This window comes from Heteronotia binoei, chromosome 9, assembly GCF_032191835.1.
Source record: "Heteronotia binoei isolate CCM8104 ecotype False Entrance Well chromosome 9, APGP_CSIRO_Hbin_v1, whole genome shotgun sequence".
Lineage (NCBI taxonomy): Eukaryota > Metazoa > Chordata > Lepidosauria > Squamata > Gekkonidae > Heteronotia > Heteronotia binoei.
Window position 1 is genome coordinate 108,326,456 of NC_083231.1, and position 20,515 is coordinate 108,346,970.

General features: G+C 48.0%; 1 protein-coding gene across 1 annotated transcript in view; it reads right to left on the reverse strand.

The window, feature by feature from the left end:
* Window positions 1–20,515, reverse strand: part of FRAS1 (Fraser extracellular matrix complex subunit 1) — a 523,356-nt gene that overhangs the window by 184,035 nt on the left and 318,806 nt on the right. The window contains 3 exon segments of the mRNA XM_060247149.1: window positions 759–905; window positions 6,092–6,238; window positions 8,544–8,696. Of these exon segments, the coding sequence (XP_060103132.1) occupies window positions 759–905; window positions 6,092–6,238; window positions 8,544–8,696 (447 nt within the window).

A 20,515-nucleotide genomic window follows, 5' to 3' on the forward strand; every position in this document is an offset into this window, starting at 1 on the left:
CATGTACAATAGCTTAAGCACAACATTCTATCCAGTTTACAATTCTTCAAAGTGTTTTATATTCAAGAAAGTTCATTCACAATTAGCAAAATTCTTACAAAAATACACGGAACAAGTGCAGCGGGGAACCAACAAATCCAGCTTGTTCCATGTCATTTTGCGAGAACTTTGTATGGACTTGTACACTGGAACTTTTCTGAATATAAAATATTTTGAAGAACTGTAAAGCGGAAAGAATGTTGTGCTTAGACTATTGTACATGGAGGCTTTGCCTTGAAGAAGAAAAAGAAGATATTGGATTTATACCCCGCCCTCCACTCCGAATCTCAGAGTAGTCACAATCCCCTTTATCTTCCCCCCCCCACAACAGACACCCTGTGAGGTGGGTGAAGCTGAGAGAGCTCTCCCAGAAGCTGCCCTTTCAAGGACAGCTCTGGAAGAGCTATGGCTAACCCAAGGCCATTCCAGCAGCTGCAAGTGGAGGAGTAGGGAATCAAACCAGGTTTTCTCCCAGATAAGAATCCACACACTTAACCACTACACCAAACTGGCTTATCTACCACCGGGAGATTGGCAACCCTAATTCTTCATTCCCATGACACCACAGACAATATGCAGGAAAATTCAAGGTGAAAAAATGGGGTGGTTGGTTGTGGATGAAAAGAACATGAAAAGACCACTCCAAAGTTGACATGTAAACCACGCCACTTTATGTTGCTATGATTTGGCATAAGCAAATATAGATTTTTTGCTCTCACCTTTGCAGGTCTTGGAAGAGAAGTCCAGGTAATATTGAGGAGCGCAGCTGTCATACCGGCATTCGCCAAACAGCAAGACTTTGGATGGGTCCCTGCAGGAGGTACAAGCAGCCCCTGAATCACAGCTCAGGCACGAATCGCCGCAAGCTGGAAGGAGAGATAAGAATGAGGGCAGTCACTACTCAGAGCTGGGCTAATTCAGGGTGCATGAACTAGGAAGTCTTTGACGACACTCTTGCTTTGGACAAGCCACCGTCTCTCTCCTTCAGCGCCCGCCCACCCTTTGCCACCTCCACCATGAGAACAACAACAAACACAAGCCTTTATTGGCATATATCAGATTAGGAATAAGGCAAAAAAAAAAAAGAGAGAGATACAGAAATAACAAAATAAACCAGTCATATACAGCTATACGTTAGATAATCGATCCTTGATTACCAGACTCAAGAATAAAGCAATCTTTTCAGTTATTTCAGATGACAAATCGTTCAGAAGACGGCATACCTTCGCAGCGTCTGAGCAACTTGTCATTTTGAGCAGAATTGGGTCTAGAAACCTAAGGCGTAGAGTATCATACTGGAAGCAGAAAAGACCTGCAATGGCCCATGAAACAATGGGCCATTGCAGGTCACATCTGCTTTGGCCTCAAAAGAGGCCAAAGCAGATGTGACCTGCAACGGCCCATTGTTTCATGCCTGTAGGGTTTGGAATGAACTGTATATGAGTGTGGTTGGAACTTGGTGCTTGAAGCTCTTGATACAGTCTTGCTTGAAAGGCACAGCCACCAAACAGGGGAGTAATTAGCTGGCAAACGCATCTAGAGCATGGATTTTTTATTTGTCTTTGCACCATGCTACATTCCACTTTGGATCGATTTCCAAGTGCAAACAGATGGACTTACACATTTACGTTTCCTTGTGGATTAATTTCCTTCACTTTGGATCATCGGAGGACTGTTTCAAACGGTGCCTGTGCCTCCGCATTTGGAGCTGTGAGAAACTTTGGGGTTCTGTCCTTCTCTTTCTGTATGCAGTTATTTTATGATACTTATAAATTATGCAGATCTATTTATCAATACCTTGTTGAAGTGGTGTTTCTGGACACAGTTGTTGTTTTGTGGAGATTGTTTGCTGTGCAGCAGAGTGGGCAGGGAAGGGGACCTGCCGGGCGCTGAGCAGCATCGACCAACAACCACCATCCCAAAAACCCTCACCTTCCCCAGCCCCCCCCCCCCCCAAATTGCCAGGAATTTCTCAGCTCAGACCTGGCAACCCTGTTTTGGTGAGAAGCTAAAATGCTGCAAAATGTTTTTAAACGGTTCAGGGTGTCGTCATTACGACACACCAAAGACTGAGGCCTCTTCCACCAAAAATCCCCCTCTCCAGAAAGTATGCAGGTTGTTATTCACTAGGATGCCAACATTACGCCACCTCCCTCTGCCCAATCCCCTGTCTACAATCTCTTATTTATCTCATTTTTCTACGCAGCTGCATCTGTCTCCTTCCATCAATTCCAGAGGGGTGTCACAAGGCTTAATTAATTAAGATCTGCAGCCCATCTTAAAAAGACGTGTGGATTAACAGAGCAAAGAAACAGCTAATAATGAGACGTATGATGAGGTGAATTTGCAAACATCAAAAATGTACCAGTGGCACATTATTCAAAGCGGCAGGGGAAAGGCAAAATAAAATTTACAGACTGAGCCTGTTAAGACGGAGCTGCCTTTGCAGAGTTCTTCTTATTAGCATTACTTGACACGAGTCGTCTTCTTCTTCTTCTTTTTTTAATACTGCCCAATTTTTGCGACTTCGCTTCTATTATGCACGTCTTGGTCCACTACACAATGCACTTTTGCCCAAATTCTTGGATTAAGGAAGATTTCATCCCTTTGAAGCCTGTGCTCACATCTTTATTTCAATATCTATCCACCCCCCCTTCCGTGGGATTTGGGGGTGGGCAGCAGAATTTTAAAGCGTTCCAAGATTACTTTTAGAAATGCATTATGGATCACCCTTCTGCAGCATGCTCACGGTCCTGGGCTGTGAATATACTCACAACATGAATCACTAATCCCACTTATCAGATGTGAAGGTTCTTTCGCCAGAGTCAAACCCGTGTTCTGCTTTAGCTTAACACTCTCCTCGAGCTGGCAAAGTGGCTCCCCACTGGCTCTGTCCTAGCTCAGCTACCTGGGTTCCCTTCTCTATCGGTTATCTACATAAACCCAGTGCCGGCCCTAGGGCGCATGGCGCTCCAGGCAGGCTCCCGGCCCGGCACCCCCCCCCCCCCGCCACCTCCTGCCCTCCCTCTGCAGCGCCATGCTCCGTTGCCTGCCCTCCTCCCTTCCCCCCTAAAGCACAATGAGGCTGGGTCCTCCTGGCTTCAAGGCAGGCAGAGCACTGCTGAAGGGAAGGGAGGGGGTTGGCAGCTACAATGGAGGTGGAAGCGAGCTTCGGGGGTGGAGCATGGCGGAAGGAAAAGGAGGGGGCTGGCGGTGACTGGCGGCAGCAGCAGTGGCGAGCTTCGGGGGTGGAGCATGGCGGAAGGAAAGGGAGGGGGCTGGCGGTGACTGGCGGCAGCAGCAGTGGCGAGCTTCAGGGAGTGGGGCAGGCGGAGTTGGCAGCAGTGGCGGAGGAGGGAGGAGAGAAGAAGAAGACTGCAGATTTATACCCTGCCCTTCTCTCTGAATCAAAGATTCAGAGCGGCTTACAATCTCCTATATCTTCTCCCCCCACAACAGACACCCTGGGAGGTGGGTGGGGCTGGAGAGGGCTCTCACAGCAGCTGCCCTTTCAAGGACAACCTCTGCCAGAGCTATGGCTAACCCAAGGCCATTCCAGCAGGTGCAGGTGGAGGAGTGGGGAATCAAACCTGGTTCTCCCAGATAAGAGCCTGCACACTTAACCACTACACCAAACTGGCTCTCAAACTAGGCAGTTGTCTTGGGCACTGGGAGTGGGGGGAGCCCAATTCGGTGCTCCCCTCCCAGCACCCTAGGCAACCTCCTAGTTTGCCTAGCGGGCAAGCTGACCCTGCTTATATCCAGGGCTTTTTTTTTGTAGCAGGATCTCCTTTGGATATTTGGCCACACACCCCTAATGCAGCCAATCCTCCTGGAGCTGACAGTAGGCCCTGTACTAAGAGCCCTGTAAGCTCTTGGAGGATTGGCTACATCACGGTGTGTCTAATATGCAAAGGAGTTCCTGATACTAAAAAAGCCCTGCTTATACCCCACCCCCACCCCACACACACACCTTTCTCTGCCATGGGGACCAAAAGCAGTTTGCAACATCGTTTTCTTCTCTCCCATTTTATCCTTACAATGCCAACCCTGTGAGGTAGGTTAGCCTGAGTGAAAGTGGGGTGGATCCCATTTCTGTGTGTGTGTGTGTGTTAGTGTGTGTGTTAAGTGCCGTCAAGCCACTTCCACTGATCGCAACTCCATGCATTAATGACCTCCAAAGCGTCCTCTCATTAACAGCCTTGCTCAGGTCTTGCAAACTGAGGTCCCTCATGGCTTCCTTGACTGAGCCTGTCCATCTCATGTCAGGTTTCCCCCTTTTCCTGCCAGCTTCAATTTAGCATTACCGCCTTTTTCAGCGATTCTTGTCTTCTCATAATGTGACCAAAGTAGGATAGTCAGTTTAGTTATTTTTGCATCTGGGAGAGTTCAGGCTTGATCTGCTCTATAATCTCCTTATTTGTCTTTTGGGCTGTCCGTGGAATCTGTAAAACTCTCCTCCAACAACCCATTTCGAATGAATCAACTTTCTTCCCACTCCTCCACTTGCAGCTGCTGGAATGGCCTTGGGTCAGCCATAGCCATAGAACAGGGGTGGCCAACGGTAGCTCTCCAGATGTTTTTTGCCTACAACTCCCATCAGCCCCAGCTGGCATGGCCAATAGCCGGGGCTGATGGGAGTTGTAGGCAAAAAACTTCTGGAGAGCTACTGTTGGCCACCCCTGCCATAGAAGTTGACCTTGAAAGGGCAGCTGCTGTAAGAGCTCTCTCAGCCTTGGGTCAGCCATAGTTCTGGCAGAGGTTGTCCTTGAAAGGGCAGCTGCTGTGAGAGCCCTCTCCAGCCCCACCCACCTCACAGGGTGTCTGTTGTGGGGGAGGAAGGTAAAGGAGATTGTGAGCCGCTCTGAGACTCTTTGGAGTGGAGGGCAGGATATAAATCCAATATCTTCATCTACCTCACAGGGTGTCTGTTGTGGGGGAGGAAGGTGAAGGAGATTGTGAGCTGCTCTGAGACTCTTTGGAGTGGAGGGCGGGATATAAATCCAGTATCATCTTCTTCTTCACTCACCTCACAGGGTGTCTGTTGTGGAAGAGGAGGGCAAAGGAGATTGTGAGCCACTCTGAGATTCAGAGTATAGGGTGGGATATAAATCCAATATCATCATCATCTTCTTCTTCTTCTCCTCCTCCAACTTTTATACCCACATATAGTATGAGCAACTCTAAGCTGAGTTAGTGTGAGCCAGCTCACAGATTTTTAGCCTCCAGCTCACACATTTCCAGCTCAGGAAGGAGGACCCCAGAGCACACTAATCTATGCAGCAGCTCACCACTTTAATGGCGGGAGCTCACAAAGTAGAATTTTTGTTCACAAGACTGCACCTTTGAGAGAACACTGAGGTGGTGGTGGTGGGTTAACATTAAAATATTTTAAACACTCAACATTTTGCTGTTTCTTTAGGCTCAAGTTTGAATAATAGAATCATACAGTTGGAAGGGACCTCCAGGATCATCTAGCCCAACCCCCTGCACAGTGCAGGAAACCTCCACTCCACACACACCCAGTGACACCTGTTCCATGGCCAGAAGATGGCAAAAAACCTCCAGGATCATAAGAACATAAGAGAAGCCATGTTGGATCAGGCCAACGGCCCATCCAGTCCAACACTCTGTGTCACACAGTGGCAAAAAAAATTATATATACACACACACTGTGGCTAATAGCCACTGATGGACCTGTGCTCCATATTTTTATCTAAACCCCTCTTGAAGGTGGCTATACCTGTGGCCGCCACCACCTCCTGTGGCAGTGAATTAGCAAACTGGCCTGGAGAAAACTATTTCCTTTCCTCCAGTCTAAGGAAAATCATTTCAAATTAAGTGGCTCTTCCATGGACGGATGAGCCATTTACTTTGGGAAAAGACTACTAGGAGGATGTTGGGATCTACCCCAGTGATTGGCTCAAAATCGCTCCAGGGCAGAGTCAAGATTGAGTCGCCATTTGCCCTCTTCAGGCAAAGATATACGAATCTTACATACAATATCAGGCTTGATGAATAAGAAACGTGTGCTTTTCAAAGGAACACGTACAACTGCAATGCTGGTTCTCATCCCTGTAGTATCCCAGGTGACAGGCTGAGATGCATGTGCTGGTGTGAGAAAGAACAAGGTGGGATTCGCACGAAGTGCAGGAGGAAGGATCTCCACGGCTGCAGGACTTGCACGAAGGGTGACACTCTGGAAGGGAAGACAGAATGGAAATGGGAATTGGAGAAGCAAAAAAGAAGCCTCAATAGGTTCTGCACCTGGAGTCGTTGCTTACGGGCCGGTCAGGGCTTTTTTTTATAGCAGGAACTCCTTTGCATATTAGGCCACACCCTCTGATGTAGCCTATCCTCCTGGAGGTTACAGTAGGCCCTGTACTAAGAGCCTTGTAAGCTCCAGGAGGACTGGCTACATTAGGGGTGTGTGGCCTAATATGCAAAGGAGTTCCTGTTACAAAAAAAGCCCTGGGGCCAGTTATCCTGCCTAGCCACCCATGTGAATGCTTGAGGCAACTGATGGAGGGAAATGCTGATGCAGTGCAGGAGTCTGGCTTGCTCCCAGCCATCAGCAAGTGGCTAGAATTCCTTACTACAGGGATCCCCAACATGGTGCCTGTAGGTAACATTGCACCCACAACACTTTTTCTGGCCTCTGCCAAGAATTAAGTGGGTGTGGCCGGCTTCTGATTGACTAGTGGATATTAGATGAGCCATGCAGATTTTTGAAATGTTGCTTTGGCAGCAGCTGCCACCGCAGCACAAGAATCTAAACTGTGTTACTGAAGGTCAAGCTGTGACAATCATTCTGTGGCTGGCTCCGCCTCCTACGGCAGCCATTTTGCAGCAGCCATTTTGTTGCCGCAACCACCATGCTGTGTCAGAATTCCAAATGTGCCTGTAGGTTCAAAAAGGCTGGGAATCCTTGCCCTACTACAGGGGTGTCGAACTCATTTGTTATGATGGCCGGATCTGACATGGGCCGGGCCATGTCAGGTTGGGCCGAGCCATGTCAGGCTTGGCCATGTGTGTACCTATTTAAGATTAGGTAGCGGAGATATAAATTTTATACAGAACACAGACAAACACGAATATATTTTAAAAAAACAAACAAACTTAAAAAATGCTTAAAACATTAGCACTCATTGGTCTTAAAGATGCTTTCTTTGTATTTCTCCCATGGGATCCAGGGAACTGGGCAAAGGAAGCTCTGGCTCTTTCCTTCCTTCCCCAGGGGACCAGGAGGTGGAGGAGTCTCAGCCAATAGAAGAAAAAGAGGTTTGGCTCAGTAGCTCTGCTGTGCGATTGAGAGAGCCTGGCAAAGCAAGCTATTCCTTCCCCCTTCCTCCCCAAGAGAGGAGCCTCAGCCAATGGAGAAAATAGAGAACATAAGAGAAGCCATGTTCTCTATTTTCTCCATTGGCTGAGGCTCCTCTCTTGGGGAGGAAGGGGAAAGGAATAGCTTGCTTTGCCAGCTTTGCCAGCTTTGCCACACACACACACACACACTGTGGCTAATAGCCACTGATGGACCTCTGCTCCATATTTTCTCTTGAAGGTGGCTATGCTTGTGGCCACCACCACCTCCTGTGGCAGTGAATTCCACATGTTTTTGCTTTGTAGCTTCTGTGCAATTGAGGAAGCCTTGCAAAGCAAACTGTGATGCAGAAGGAAACAAGACAGAGGGAGAAGGAAGCAGATGACAGCCAGTTGCTCAGGGGCCAGATAGGAGCCCTCCAAGGGCTTGATCTGGCCCACGAACTGCATGTTTGACACCTCTGCCCTACTAGATCCAAATGGTGGTGGCACAAGTCTAGCAGTGAGTGGTTGGAGTGACCAAATACCTCGAACAAGCCCCAAGGTGAGTTTAGCGTATTGGATTGGAAACAATATGACCTAGTCTAGCAATGAAAGTCATTGAGTGACATTACTGAATGGCAGGGGTGGAATTCTAGCAGGAGCACCTTTGCATATTAGGCCACAACCCCGATGTAGCCAATCCTCCAAGAGCTTACAAAAAAGAGCCTTGTAAGCTCTTGGAGGATTGGCTACATCAGGAGGTGTGGCCTAATATGCAAAGGAGTTCCTGCTCGAATTCCATCCCTGCAGAGTAGCAATGGGCTTCTCACTCTTTTTCTGCTTAAAATCTCCCAGCAGGATTGCTGCAAAGATCACATGGTGGAACATCCCCCTCAAAGCAAAAAATCCACAAGCAAAGGTATGCATTGACTGAACGATTACACAGTAGATTAGCTGGCATGCTTGCTCCTCTCTTATTGCCAGGGTTTTCTTTTTTGTAGCAGGAACTCCTTTGCATATTAGGCCACACCTCCCTGATGTAGTCAATCCTCCTGGAGCTTACAACAGGCCCTGTACTAAGAGCCCTTTAAGCTCTTGGAGGACTGGCTACACCAGGGAGGTGTGGCCTAATATGCAAAGGAGTTCCTGCCACAAAGAAAGCCCTGCTTATCGCGACTCGCAGTTTTTCAGCTGGTACTTACTTTTGCACGTTCCACCATCTTTATAGTGCCCCACGGGGCAGCCGGGCACACAGCGGTCCTTCAAGAGCAAGTGACGGCCATTTTGACACTTCAAGCAAACGCTTCCTGCATCCTGGAGATCTGCCACACACTGCTGGCACAGGGGGTGACAATCTGAAGGGAATAAGAGTCAACAACACAAGGGGAGAGCGGATCATCAACTGCTGTTCAGCTTGCCAATGAGTCTTGCTTAAGTTAAAAGAGTAAGACAGTCGCGACCTTTAGCAGTCTTGGCGCACAAGGGCACCCATTTCTAGTCGCTCAGAGGAAGGAGGGAATAAAAACACCACAGATCCGTTTTATGGATTGTTCTTCGATTTATCGCTACTATTATTGCTGATTTTATTATTTTAATTATAATTTAACTACAATTATGATTTAACCATGATAATTATTAATAGCCATTAAATTTTTTTAATCATAATTTAAAATGGAATTGATTTTAATTAAAACGACGGCAGGATAGCGACGGCTTAAAAATAAATAAATAACATCCCAATCCTAAGAAGAATTCCCTGGGAATAAGCGCTGTTGAATAGACCTGAGTGGGATTTTGAACAGATCTATCCTATTGCGTTCTCTAAGGACTTCGAGAAAGAGCATATGAGGTTTACCATTATTCTGCCTCTTCAACTGCCCCATGAGGTTAGAGTTGCCAAACTCCAGGTAGGCAATATAAAGAATCACAGAGAGATAGAAGACAGAAAACGAATGCAATGAATACCATAAATAGCAAATTTCTGAACATTTTAAATACAGTGATATTAATACATCTCACATATATTCTCTTTCACAGGGTAAGGTAATCCTCGACCAAATATCTTGCACTTTCTTGCATGGAGCACTTTATCGATGGAATTAATTTTCGTATGAAGGTTTGCATGTGCTTTTGATGCATAGGATATTTGGTCGAGAGTTACCTTACCCTGTGAAAGAGAATATATATGAGATGTGTCAATATCATGGCATTTAAAATTTTGAGAAATTTGCTCTATATGGTATTCCTTGCATTCGCTATTCGATCACAGTGTTGTTCTGACTTCAGACTCCAGGTAGTGCCTTGAGACCTGCCAGAACTGCAACTGATCTCTAGACTACAGAGGTTAGTTCCCCGGGAGAAAATGGCTGCTTTGAAGAGAAGTCTCTATACGGCATTGTCCCCTGCTGAGTAGGGATGCCAGCCTCCAGATTGTAGCAGGAACTCCTTTGCATATTAGGCCACCCACCCCTGATGTAGCCAATCCTCCAAGAGCTTACAGGGCTCTTAGTGCAGGTCCTACTGTAAGCTCCAGGAGGATTGGCTACATCAGCGGACGGGGGTGACCTAATAGGCAATGGAGTTCTTGCTACAGAAAAAGCCCTGAGTTCCCCTGTAAAAACAGGTGCTTTGGAGGGTGGACTCTCGGCCATTGTACTCCACTAAGGTCTCTGTCCTCCCCAGGCTCCATCCCTGCATCTCCAAGGGTTTCCTAACCTGGATCTGGCAACCCTAGTCTCTCTCCCCTACTAGTGGCCAGATCTGGCGACCCTAGCTTCCACGCCCAAATCTCTATGAATTTCAAGTTGGGAGCCACCTGTGAGGTAGACCCAGCTGACGTTTGCCTTCACTGGAGTTCACTCAAGCAAGCGCCAATCCCATATTCTACAGTATCTTTTTTTTTTTAATTAAAAATATAACAGGGTGAAGAAGACTGCAGATTTATATCCCACCCTTCTCTCTGAATCAGAGTCTCTGAGCGGCTTACAATCTCCTTTATCTTCTTCCCCCACAGCAGACACCCTCTGAGGTGGGTTTGTGGGAAGGAGCTGGAGGAAGAGGAGAGGGTGGCAAGCTGCGAGAGACAATGCGTTGTAGTGTTTGGAATACCACACCTGGCAGCCATGGGGGAAAGCGGTGTCAAGTCATGGCCAGATTATGGTGACTCTGTAAGGCAAGAGCTGAACAGAAGCAGTTTGCCATTCCTGGCCTCTTCGTAGCCACCGCGGTGTTCCTTGGTAGTCTCCCAGCCGAGTAGCAACCGGGGCTGACCCTGCTTAGCTTCTGGGATCTGATGAGATGGCTTTTTTGTAGAAAAAGCCCAGCAGGAACTCATTTGCATATTATGCCACACCGCCTGACATCACCATTGTTTCACACAAGGTTATTTTTAAAGAAAAAGCCCAGCAGGAACACCCCCTGACACCAAGTCATCCGGAACCGTGTTCCTGTGCGTTCCTGCTCAAAACAAGCCCCGTAGCTCTGAACCTTTTAAGAACAAGCTACAAGTTCTCGCGTCCGAGGCACGTTTCACCTGCTGTTCTGTCATGACTCCAATCAGAAACTGTTATGCAAAAATCACTCATGGTCCAGTTGGTCCTGGAAGCCCAGTTTTCTGCTCTGCTGCTTGTAGTATTTGGCGGTTGGGCATATATTAAGCTGCCGTTACTGAGCCAGCGAGAAGCTGTAATGGTGACATTTCTGCTTGGCCTCCTGCTGATCTACACCGATATCTGGATTTTTATCTCCCACTTTGCAAATGATACTTACAAATGGAAACTGTATAGATAATGCAATGTTATTTCAATAACTGCTCACATATCCAGTGGAGCTCCTCCTGTAATCCCAGTACCGTTATACCACTGAGAGACTAATCTAAGGTCACCATCAGCGATGCACGGGTGAGCGGAGAGTGGACCGGAGCCACATCTCACTGAGCCAAGTCTGGCGACCCATCCACGGCACCACACTCGCTCTCCCTGAGCATTCATTAGTGTAGCCAAAGGACTCACAGATGCAACAGCCAGCAGCTCCTTCAATGGCTGAGACTTCGGAAAAGAGCTGCCATGATCCACCGCGCAACGGCACGCCGAGGGACAAGTGGGGTTCCTCATGTAAACCAAAACACCTCTTGCACGAGTACGGTAATTACACACTGGCACTTTGGGCCGACTCAGAGACACTTCTGAAACCGACCCAAAACATCCAAACGGCAACATCTGCCGCCCGTCCCCGTCCTGTACTCACCCTGCCCTCCCGCCTCCAGAGAGTGGCTCAAAAAGCAAGCAAAAAGTTCCTGCTACAAACCCTCCCCCTGCATATTAGACTCCACCCCCTGGTGTAGCCAATCCTCCAAGAGCTTACAGGGCTCTCCTTACAGGCCTACTGTAAACTCCAGGAGGATTGGCTACATCAGGGGTGTGTGGCCTACTATGCAAAGAAGAAGAAGATGATTTTGGATTTATATCCTGCCCTATACTCTGAATCTCAGAGCGGTCACAATCTCCTCTACCTTCCCACCCACCCCCCCCACAATAAACACCCTGTGAGGTAGGTGGGGCTGAGAGTGCTTTTACAGCAGTTGCCCTTTCAAGGACAGCTTCTATGAAAGCTATGGCTGACCCAAGGCCATCTCAGCAGGTGCAAGTGGAGGAGTGGGGAATCAAACCTGGTTCTCCCAGATAAGAGTCCGCGCACTTATCCACTACACCAAACTGGCTCTCAAGGAGTTCCTGCTACAAAAAAAGCCCAGAAGGAGGGTGATCCAAAACCCCAGCCCTACCCCTGGTGGTCACCGGCCCTGCTTCCCACGTCAGAGACACACAAAACTATAATATAGTGCAGGGGTGGCCAACGGTAGCTCTCCAGATTTTTTTTTTTGCCTACAACTCCCATCAGCCCCAGCCATTGGCCATGCTGGCTGGGGCTGATGGGAGTTGTAGGCAAAAAAATATCTGGAGAGCTACCGTTGGCCACCCCTGATATAGTGGGTTCAACGCATGGAAGAGGTGAGGTAGTAGTGAAACATTAGCTCTTTACTAGGTACAGCATTAGGAAGAAGAAGAAGAAGAAGAAGAAGAAGAAGAAGAAGAAGAAGAAGAAGAAGAAGAAGAAGAAGAAGAAGAAGAAGAAGAAGAAGAAGAAGAAGAAGAAGAAGAAGAAGAAGAAGAAGAAGAAGAAGAAGATGATGATGATGATGATGATGATGATGATGATGATGATGATGATGATGATGATGATGATGATGATGATGATGATGATGATGATGATGATGATGATGATGATGATGATATTGGATTTATATCCCACCCTCCACTCCGAAGAGTCTCAGAGCAGCTCATAATCTCCTTTACCTTCCTCCCTCACAACAGACACCCTGTGAGGTGGGTGGGGATGAGAGGGCTCTCACAGCAGCTGCCCTTTCAACGACAACTCTTGCAAGAGCTATGGCTGACCCAAGGCCATTCCAGCAGGTGCAAGTGGAGGAGTGGGGAATCAAACCTGGTTCTCCCAGATAAGAGTCTGCACACTTAACCACTACACAAAACTGGCTGTCCAAGGTAGGTAGGCTGCACTTCAAGACTGAGGAACTGGGCCAACGGGGCCAACTATATACAACTCTGGTTTCCCACACAAGCAGTTTATTGGGTCATTCAAACCAGTAGGGGGCCCGTGATTGGTTCAGGGCAGCAGGGATTTGGACCCTGCTGCCCGTTGTTCCCAAGTCCCCAAGCGCCATACTTATGGCTCCAACGAGCCAGGCAGGAACACCCTATGCAGTCTTCACTTGCGTCCGCATGCGCAACACGAACAAAGCCACTGAAACGGTACATGCCCCAACCATAATGCTGGGACGTGTTCTCCCACAGGTGCCCGCTGCACTTCCGAGGCAGTTCTGTCGGCTCAGCCGGTAAGACGTGGTGGAAATTACAGCAAGGAGAAGCCGTCTCACAAGCCTCTTTTTTTCCAGCAGCCCCATCGGCAAATGGCTCCTGACCTTCCCCTGAACCGCAGGGAGTGTCTAAAGCTTTGACAAGAAGTCTTTTGTCTGAGATGCGGGGACAATGTAAGGGATCCTGGAAACCAAATTAATTCTCATTACAGTGATTTAGAAAATTATAAGGGAAATGACGGCTGTCTTGAAAGAAATGCCCTGACGAGGTTGCCTTCGACATACCGGGCTTGATGTCAGGGGCCCCTCTGGAAGGCTCTGCTTTCCACCCCTTTCTCTTCTTCCGAAACCTTTCGCCGAAGATGGATGACAAGATAACTGGGAAACGGGAGCTGACATTTCAAAGGAAGGCAGGAGTTCGGATTCCAAAGACCTTCCGCTGCCAGCAAACGAACAAAGACATCTCTGCGCAGTCCAAAAGGACGGCCTGTCAGTTGGAAGGATTTGGGAATATACTAAAAACGGATGGAAATAGAAAATGCCGAACTCGGGCTGGATCATGCCCCAACTCTATTGTAGGAGATTCTTACAACAAAAAAGAAGATGATGATGATGATATTGGATTTATATCCAGCCCTATACTCTGAATCTCAGAGTCTCAGAGCGGTCACAATCTCCTTTACCTCCCCACCCCCAACAGACACCTTGTGAGGTGGGTGGGGCTGAGAGAGCTCTTACAGCAGCTGCCTTTTCAAGGAAAGCTCCTGTAAAAGCTATGGCTGACCCAAGACCATTCAAGCAGGTGTAAGTGGAGGAGTGGGGAATCAAACTCATTTCTCCCAGATAAGTGTTTGTGCCCTTAACCACTACACCACACTGGCTCAGAGAGAGCTGGTGTGGTGTAGTGGTTAAGAATGTGGGATGAGAATCTGGAAGATCCCAGGTTCAAATCCCTACTTCTGCCACAGAAACTTGCTGGGAGACATATATAACATATATATGAACATATGAAGCTGCCTTATACTGAATCAGACCCTTGGTCCATCAAAGTCAGTATTGTCTTCTCAGACTGGCAGCAGCTCTCCAGGGTCTCAAGCTGAGGGTTTTCACACCTATTTGCCTGGACCCTTTTTTGGAGATGCCAGGGATTGAACCTGGGACCTTCTGCTTCCCAAGCAGATGCTCTACCACTGAGCCACCGTTCCTCCCCGAGGACCTTGGGCCAGTCACTCTCAGCCTAACCTACCTCACAGGGTTGTTGTGAGAATAAAAAATGGGGGAGAGGAGAATGATGTAAGCCCCTTCAGGTTCCTACTGGAGAGAAAGATGGGGTATAAATGAATTAATTAAATCAATCAATCAAAAGAGTTTCTGGCTAAATATTAGGAAGAACTTCCTGACAGAGTGGTTCCTCAGTGGGACAGGCTTCCTCGGGAGCAGGGCCGGTGCATGGGAGTAGGCAAAGTAGGCAGTCGCCTAGGGCACCACCTAGCCACCACCTAGGGCACCACTGTGTGCCCCCTCCCTGAGCATGACTCTGGCTCCTGACCACTCTCCCTTTGTCCTCTCCTATCACCAAGCTGCCCTCAACAAACCCAAGCCACCCCCCCTCTCCCCGATGTGTGACTTGGCCTCCCACCTCATCCTATCCTGCCACCCTCCTTCCTAACATGGCCGGCAAGCAGGATCGGTGCGTGGGAATAGGCAAAGTAGGCCATTGCCTAGGGCGCCAACTGACCTACGGGGCACCACTGGGTGCCCCCTCCCAGACACATTACTCTGGATCCTGACCACTGTCACCTCGTCTTCGCTCATCACCAAGCTGCCCTCAACAAAGCCAAGAAGAAGAAGATGATATTGGATTTATATCCCGCCCTCCGCTCCAAAGAGTCTCAGAGTGGCTCACAATCTCCTTTCCCTTCCTCCCCACCACCACAACAGACACCCTGTTAGGCAGATGAAGATATTGGATTTATATCCTGCCCTCCACTCTGAAGAGTCTCAGAGCGGCTCACAATCTCCTCCCCCTTCCTCCCCCACAACAGACACCCTGTGAGGTAGATGAAGATATTGGATTTATATTCCGCCCTCCACTCCGAAGAGTCTCAGAGCGGCTCACTATCTCCTTTACCTTCCTCCCCCACAACAGGCACCCTGTGAGGTAGATGAAGATATTGGATTTATATCTCGCCTTCCACTCCGAAGAGTCTCAGAGCAGCTCATAATCTCCTTTACCTTCCTTCCCCACAACAGACACCCTGTGAGGTAGATGAAGATATTGGATTTATATCCCGCCCTCCACTCCGAAGAGTCTCAGAGCGGCTCACAATCTCCTTTCCCTTCCTCCCCCACAACAGACACCCTGTGAGGTGGAGAAGGGGCTGGAGAAGGCTCTCACAGCATCTGCCCTTTTAAGGACAACCTCTGCCAGGGCTATGGCTGACCCAAGGCCATGCCAGCAGGTGCAGGTGGAGGAGTGGGGAATCAAACCTTGTTCTCCCAGATAAGAGTCCGCACACTTAACCACGACACCAAACTGGCCAAGCCACCCTCCCTCTCCCTGATGTGCGACTTGGTCTCCCACCTCATCCTATCCCACCACCCTCTTTCCTGGTGTGGCCAGCAAGCACTTATTCTCACAATTTTTTTTATAACATATCACATTTTTTAAAAAAATTAAAATTAGAAATCAGTAAATTAAAAATGTGAAAAGTTTAAAGTTTGGCGCTCATTTTCCCTATATTTTTAATAATGGGGAGGGGGTGCTAGTGGATGATTCGCTTAGGGCACCAGAAAGCCTAACACTGGCCCTGCTCGGAAGGTAGTGGGCTCTCCTTCTTTGAAGGTTTTAAAGCAGAGGCTAGATCAGGGGTGGCCAACGGTAGCTCTCCAGATTTTTTTTTTTTGCCTACAACTCCCATCCGCCCCAGCCAGTATGGCCAATGACTGGGGCTGATGGGAGTTGTAGGCAAAAAACATCTGGAGAGCTACCACTGGCCACCCCTGGGCTAGATGGCCATCTGCCGATTCTGTGAACCTGGGCTGATCATGAGAAGAAAGGCAGGAAGGCTTGTGTCAGTGATTAGTTCTCGTGGCCCGTTCTTACATGCCCAGGGAAATGCCGGTCGCCACTTTTGGGGTCATTCAGCAATCTATTTTCAGGTCAGTTTGGAAGTTTTTTGCCATCTTCTGGGCATGGAATAGGGGTCACTGAGGGTGGGGAAGAGGTCTTTGTGCAATTCCTCCATTGGGCAGTGGGTTGGACAAGCTGAACTGGGAGATCCCTTTCAACTCTATGATTCTAAGTTACAGTGAAGTCAAGAATCACAGGGATCAAACTAAGAGCCCTAGGCAACTGAGGCTGCTGGCCAGAGAAACTGATGGATAAACAGATCAGTGCTGTTGCTAAGCGCACCTTTTTTCAACTAAAGCCATGCGGGGACAGACCAAAGCCCGTCAAGCCCAGCGTTCTGTTCTCACAGCAGCCAACCAGCTGCCTTTCTTCCCCTCATCAAGTAACAGTTGATTGTAGGCTTTGAAAGCAAGAGACATTCAAAGGTGGTCTGCCATTGCCTGCCGCTGTGTAGTGACTCTGGGATTCCTTGCTGGTCTCCTATCCAAATACTGACCTGCTTAGCATCCAAGATCTGAGGAGATCCAGAAAGCCGTGGCTATCCAGGCCAGGGCCAGCTGCCTCTAAGAAACCCAAAAGCAGGATGATTGCATCTAGCTCACAAGCTGACCCCTTGTTTGTATTCTGCTGACCTAACCGCATTGATCCACACTACCGTAACCTCCAGACTACTGTAACACATGGGGCCACCTCTGAAGACATCTCAGAAGGTCCCATTTGGCACATAAAACAGTGGTGAAACTCCTCACAGGGGTTCAGAATATATCACCGGTGTTATGTCAGTTGCACTGGTCACCTCAGGGCTGGCCTGCCCATTAGACAAGCCTACGGCAATAAAGTACACACCAGTTGAAAAAGATGATGATGATATTGGATTTATATCCCGCCCTATACTCTGAATCTCAGAGTCTTCTTTACCTTCCCCTCCCCCAACAGACACCCTGCGAGGTGGGTGGGGCTGAGAGAGCTCTCCCAGAAGCTGCCCTTTCAAGGACAGTTCTGTGAGAGCTATAAACAATTTTATTAGTAACATATGGTAGTAGAACTATTTCTACAGCTTATAAAAGAAAAACCTTAAGATGAAAGCATCATTCTACCCCACATTTTACTTTCCTCCCACCCCACCCCCCAATAATTGACCCCCGCCAGTGTTATTTTTTAGAAAACAGATATTAAAGGTACCTTTAACTATCAAGAAAAAACGAAAATTGATTAAGGAAAAAAAAAAAAGAAAGAAAACCCTTCAAAAGTTATATTCTTGTCTTAAAGGTCTTAATCTTCAAAAATTGTCCAGTGTCCTTTTATTTTCCACTCTTTTTCTACATATCTTCTGAGTTTCTTCCACTCCCGATTAAAGAGTTCTAAATCGCAGTCTCTTAATTTTCTTGTTAGCTTATCCATTTCACTCCATGACATAACTTTTAAAGTCCAGTCCCACTTTTCTGGTATTTTTTCTTGCTTCCACAACTGCGCATACAATGTCCTAGCAGCTGAGAGCAAGTACCATATTAAAGTTCTATCTTCTTTTGGAAAATTCTCCATTTGTAATCCCAGCAAAAATGTCTCTGCTTCTTTTTTAAATTCATATCCTAGGATCTTAGATATCTCTTGTTGAATCATCTGCCAAAACATTTTAGCTCTTTCACAAGTCCACCACATATGGTAGAAGTTCTGTGAGAGCTATGACTGACCCAGGGCCATTCCAGCAGCTGCAAGTGGAGGAGCGGGGAATCAAACCTGGTTCTCCCAGATAAGAGTCCGCACACTTAACCGATACACCAAACAAGCCCCATACAGAGGTGCTCCACCTCTTCCCATGTGCCAGTTATGGTCCTCGGACAACCTTCTCCTTGAATTGCCCTCTCTCAGGACTGTCTGCCCAGTATCAGGTAGATCATGGTATTATTCTGTGGTAGGGAGAAAGGACTGAAACAGTGAGTGACTCCTGGTTAAATTCAAGAAGAAGCATGAGACAGTTCTGTTTCAGAAGGCACTTAGATAAGGCTGAATTGTCTCAGCAGTCTGTTTTTAATCTCTCTGGCCGTTTTCCCACTCACCTTTTACTGGCGCCACGACCATCCTGACGCCGGCGAATCTGCCTGGATTTCGCATCAGAAGCTCCGGCGCTCCCAGAAGCGCCGGCTACTTCCGTCGCTAAGCCAGCGCAAACGGAAATCGCAAAGATGCAGGAAAACGTTTGCGCTGGCTTAGCGACGGAAAGCGCCGGCGCTTCTGGGAGCGCCAGCGCTTCTGTTGCGAAATCCAGGCAGATTCGCCGGCGTCAGGATGGTCGTGGCGCCAGTAAAAGGTGAGTGGGAAAACGGCCTCTGTGTTTTTAAGACTCTGCAGCTTATACTTCATGAAACTGTTCCTTTGGAGGTGCTCTTTGGCCTCTGCAGAGGCTTTCCTCTGCTAAAACTCCTGCCTTCTCTGCTTTTGCTGCTGTCAGCTCTTCTGCATGTGCAAAGAATTCCTTGAAGAACCATGATCTTGTGCATGTGGAACTGCTAGCGGCATAGGAAGCAAGGGCCACAGCAGAGGAAAGTCTCTGCAGAACCTGGAGAGACGCCCGGGGGTAATGACGGCATAGGATCCAAGCGTATATGTTTTTAAATCTCTCTGTTGGTTAAGGTCCTTTTATGTTTTGCATCCTTGAAACTTACAGTCGGGGTTTAGACACCTTGAGTCCCAGGAAATATGGGGAGCAAGACAGTGGGCAACTGCAATAAAAAAAGGCCAACGCTATGCTGGGGGTTATTAGGAAGACAATCAGCCAGTCACATTCAACAACCAGTTTCCTTATCACTACCCTTCCAGGAAGCCCCACCAAACAATGGGCACATCCACAAACCAATTGCCCTTTCACCACACCCCCTCTAGCCTAGAAATAGCAGCTCTCCAGCAGCCCTGGCCCCACTCAATGCACAGCAGCCAAGAAGGTCAGAGCGCCTGCTCCGGCTGCAACGCCACTGAGGATGTTCTCCGCAGCTGAGAACGAAACATCTGGAAGGAAAACTTTCTCCAGTAGAACACGGCACTTGATCCCGAAAGATTCTACAAACCCTAATGATGTTACCAGCCGTGAAAACCTGAAATCTTTGATAACAATCAGCCAGTGTTATAATACCCCTGTATAAATCGATGGTGCGGCCTCAGCTGGAGTACTGTGCACAATTCTGGTCACCGCAACTCAGAAAAGATATTACAGCATTGAAAAAAGCCCAGAAAAGAGCAACTAGAATGATTAAAGGGTTGGAACACTTTCCCCATGAAGAAAGGTTAAAACGCTTGGGGCTCTTTAGCTTGGACATACGCCGACTGAGGGGTGACATGACAGAGGTTTACAAAATTATGCATAGGATCGAGAAGGCAGAGAAAGAAGTACTTTTCTCCCTTTCTCACAACACAAGAACTCGTGGGCACTCAATGAAATCGCTGAGCAGTCGGGTTAGAACAGATAAAAGGAAACATTTCTTCACCTGAAGAGTGATTAACACTTGGAATTCACTGCCACAGGAGGTGGTGGCAGCTACAAGCATGGACAGCTTCAAGAGGGGATTGGATAAACATATGGAGCCGAGGTCCATCAGTGCCTATTAGCCACAAGGTATTGATGGAACTCTGTCTGAGGCAGTGATGCTCTGTATTCTTGGTGATTGGAACATGGGGGTGGGGGGGCAACAGTGGGAGGGCTTCTAGTGCCCTGGCCCCACTAGTGGACCTCCTGATGGCACCTGGGTTTTTTGGCCATTGTGTGACAGTGTTGGACTGGATGGGCCATTGGTCTGATCCAAAATGGCTTCTCTTATGTTCTTATGTTCTACATATTTGAAATAAAAATGAAATAAAAGAGGTGAACTGCAAGTCATTTCAGCCACAAATTTTGTATAACACTGAAAAATCTTTGTGGCCTCGTAGGGGTTCTCCTCTTCGGCCAGGTGGTGCCCATCGTATATCCAGTATCTCAGGTTGCTACCTTCTCTGCCTCTTTAATTACATTTCTCCCCGCCCCCCCCCCCCAAAAAAAAGTTACCGCAAAAGTTTAACTCTCCTGTTGTGCTGAACGCTGTTGCACGTCAGTTTGACTTTGCTGCCTGTGCTTCTGCAAGTTTCCATAATTGGGCAACTCTATTCTGGGAGAAAAAGAAATC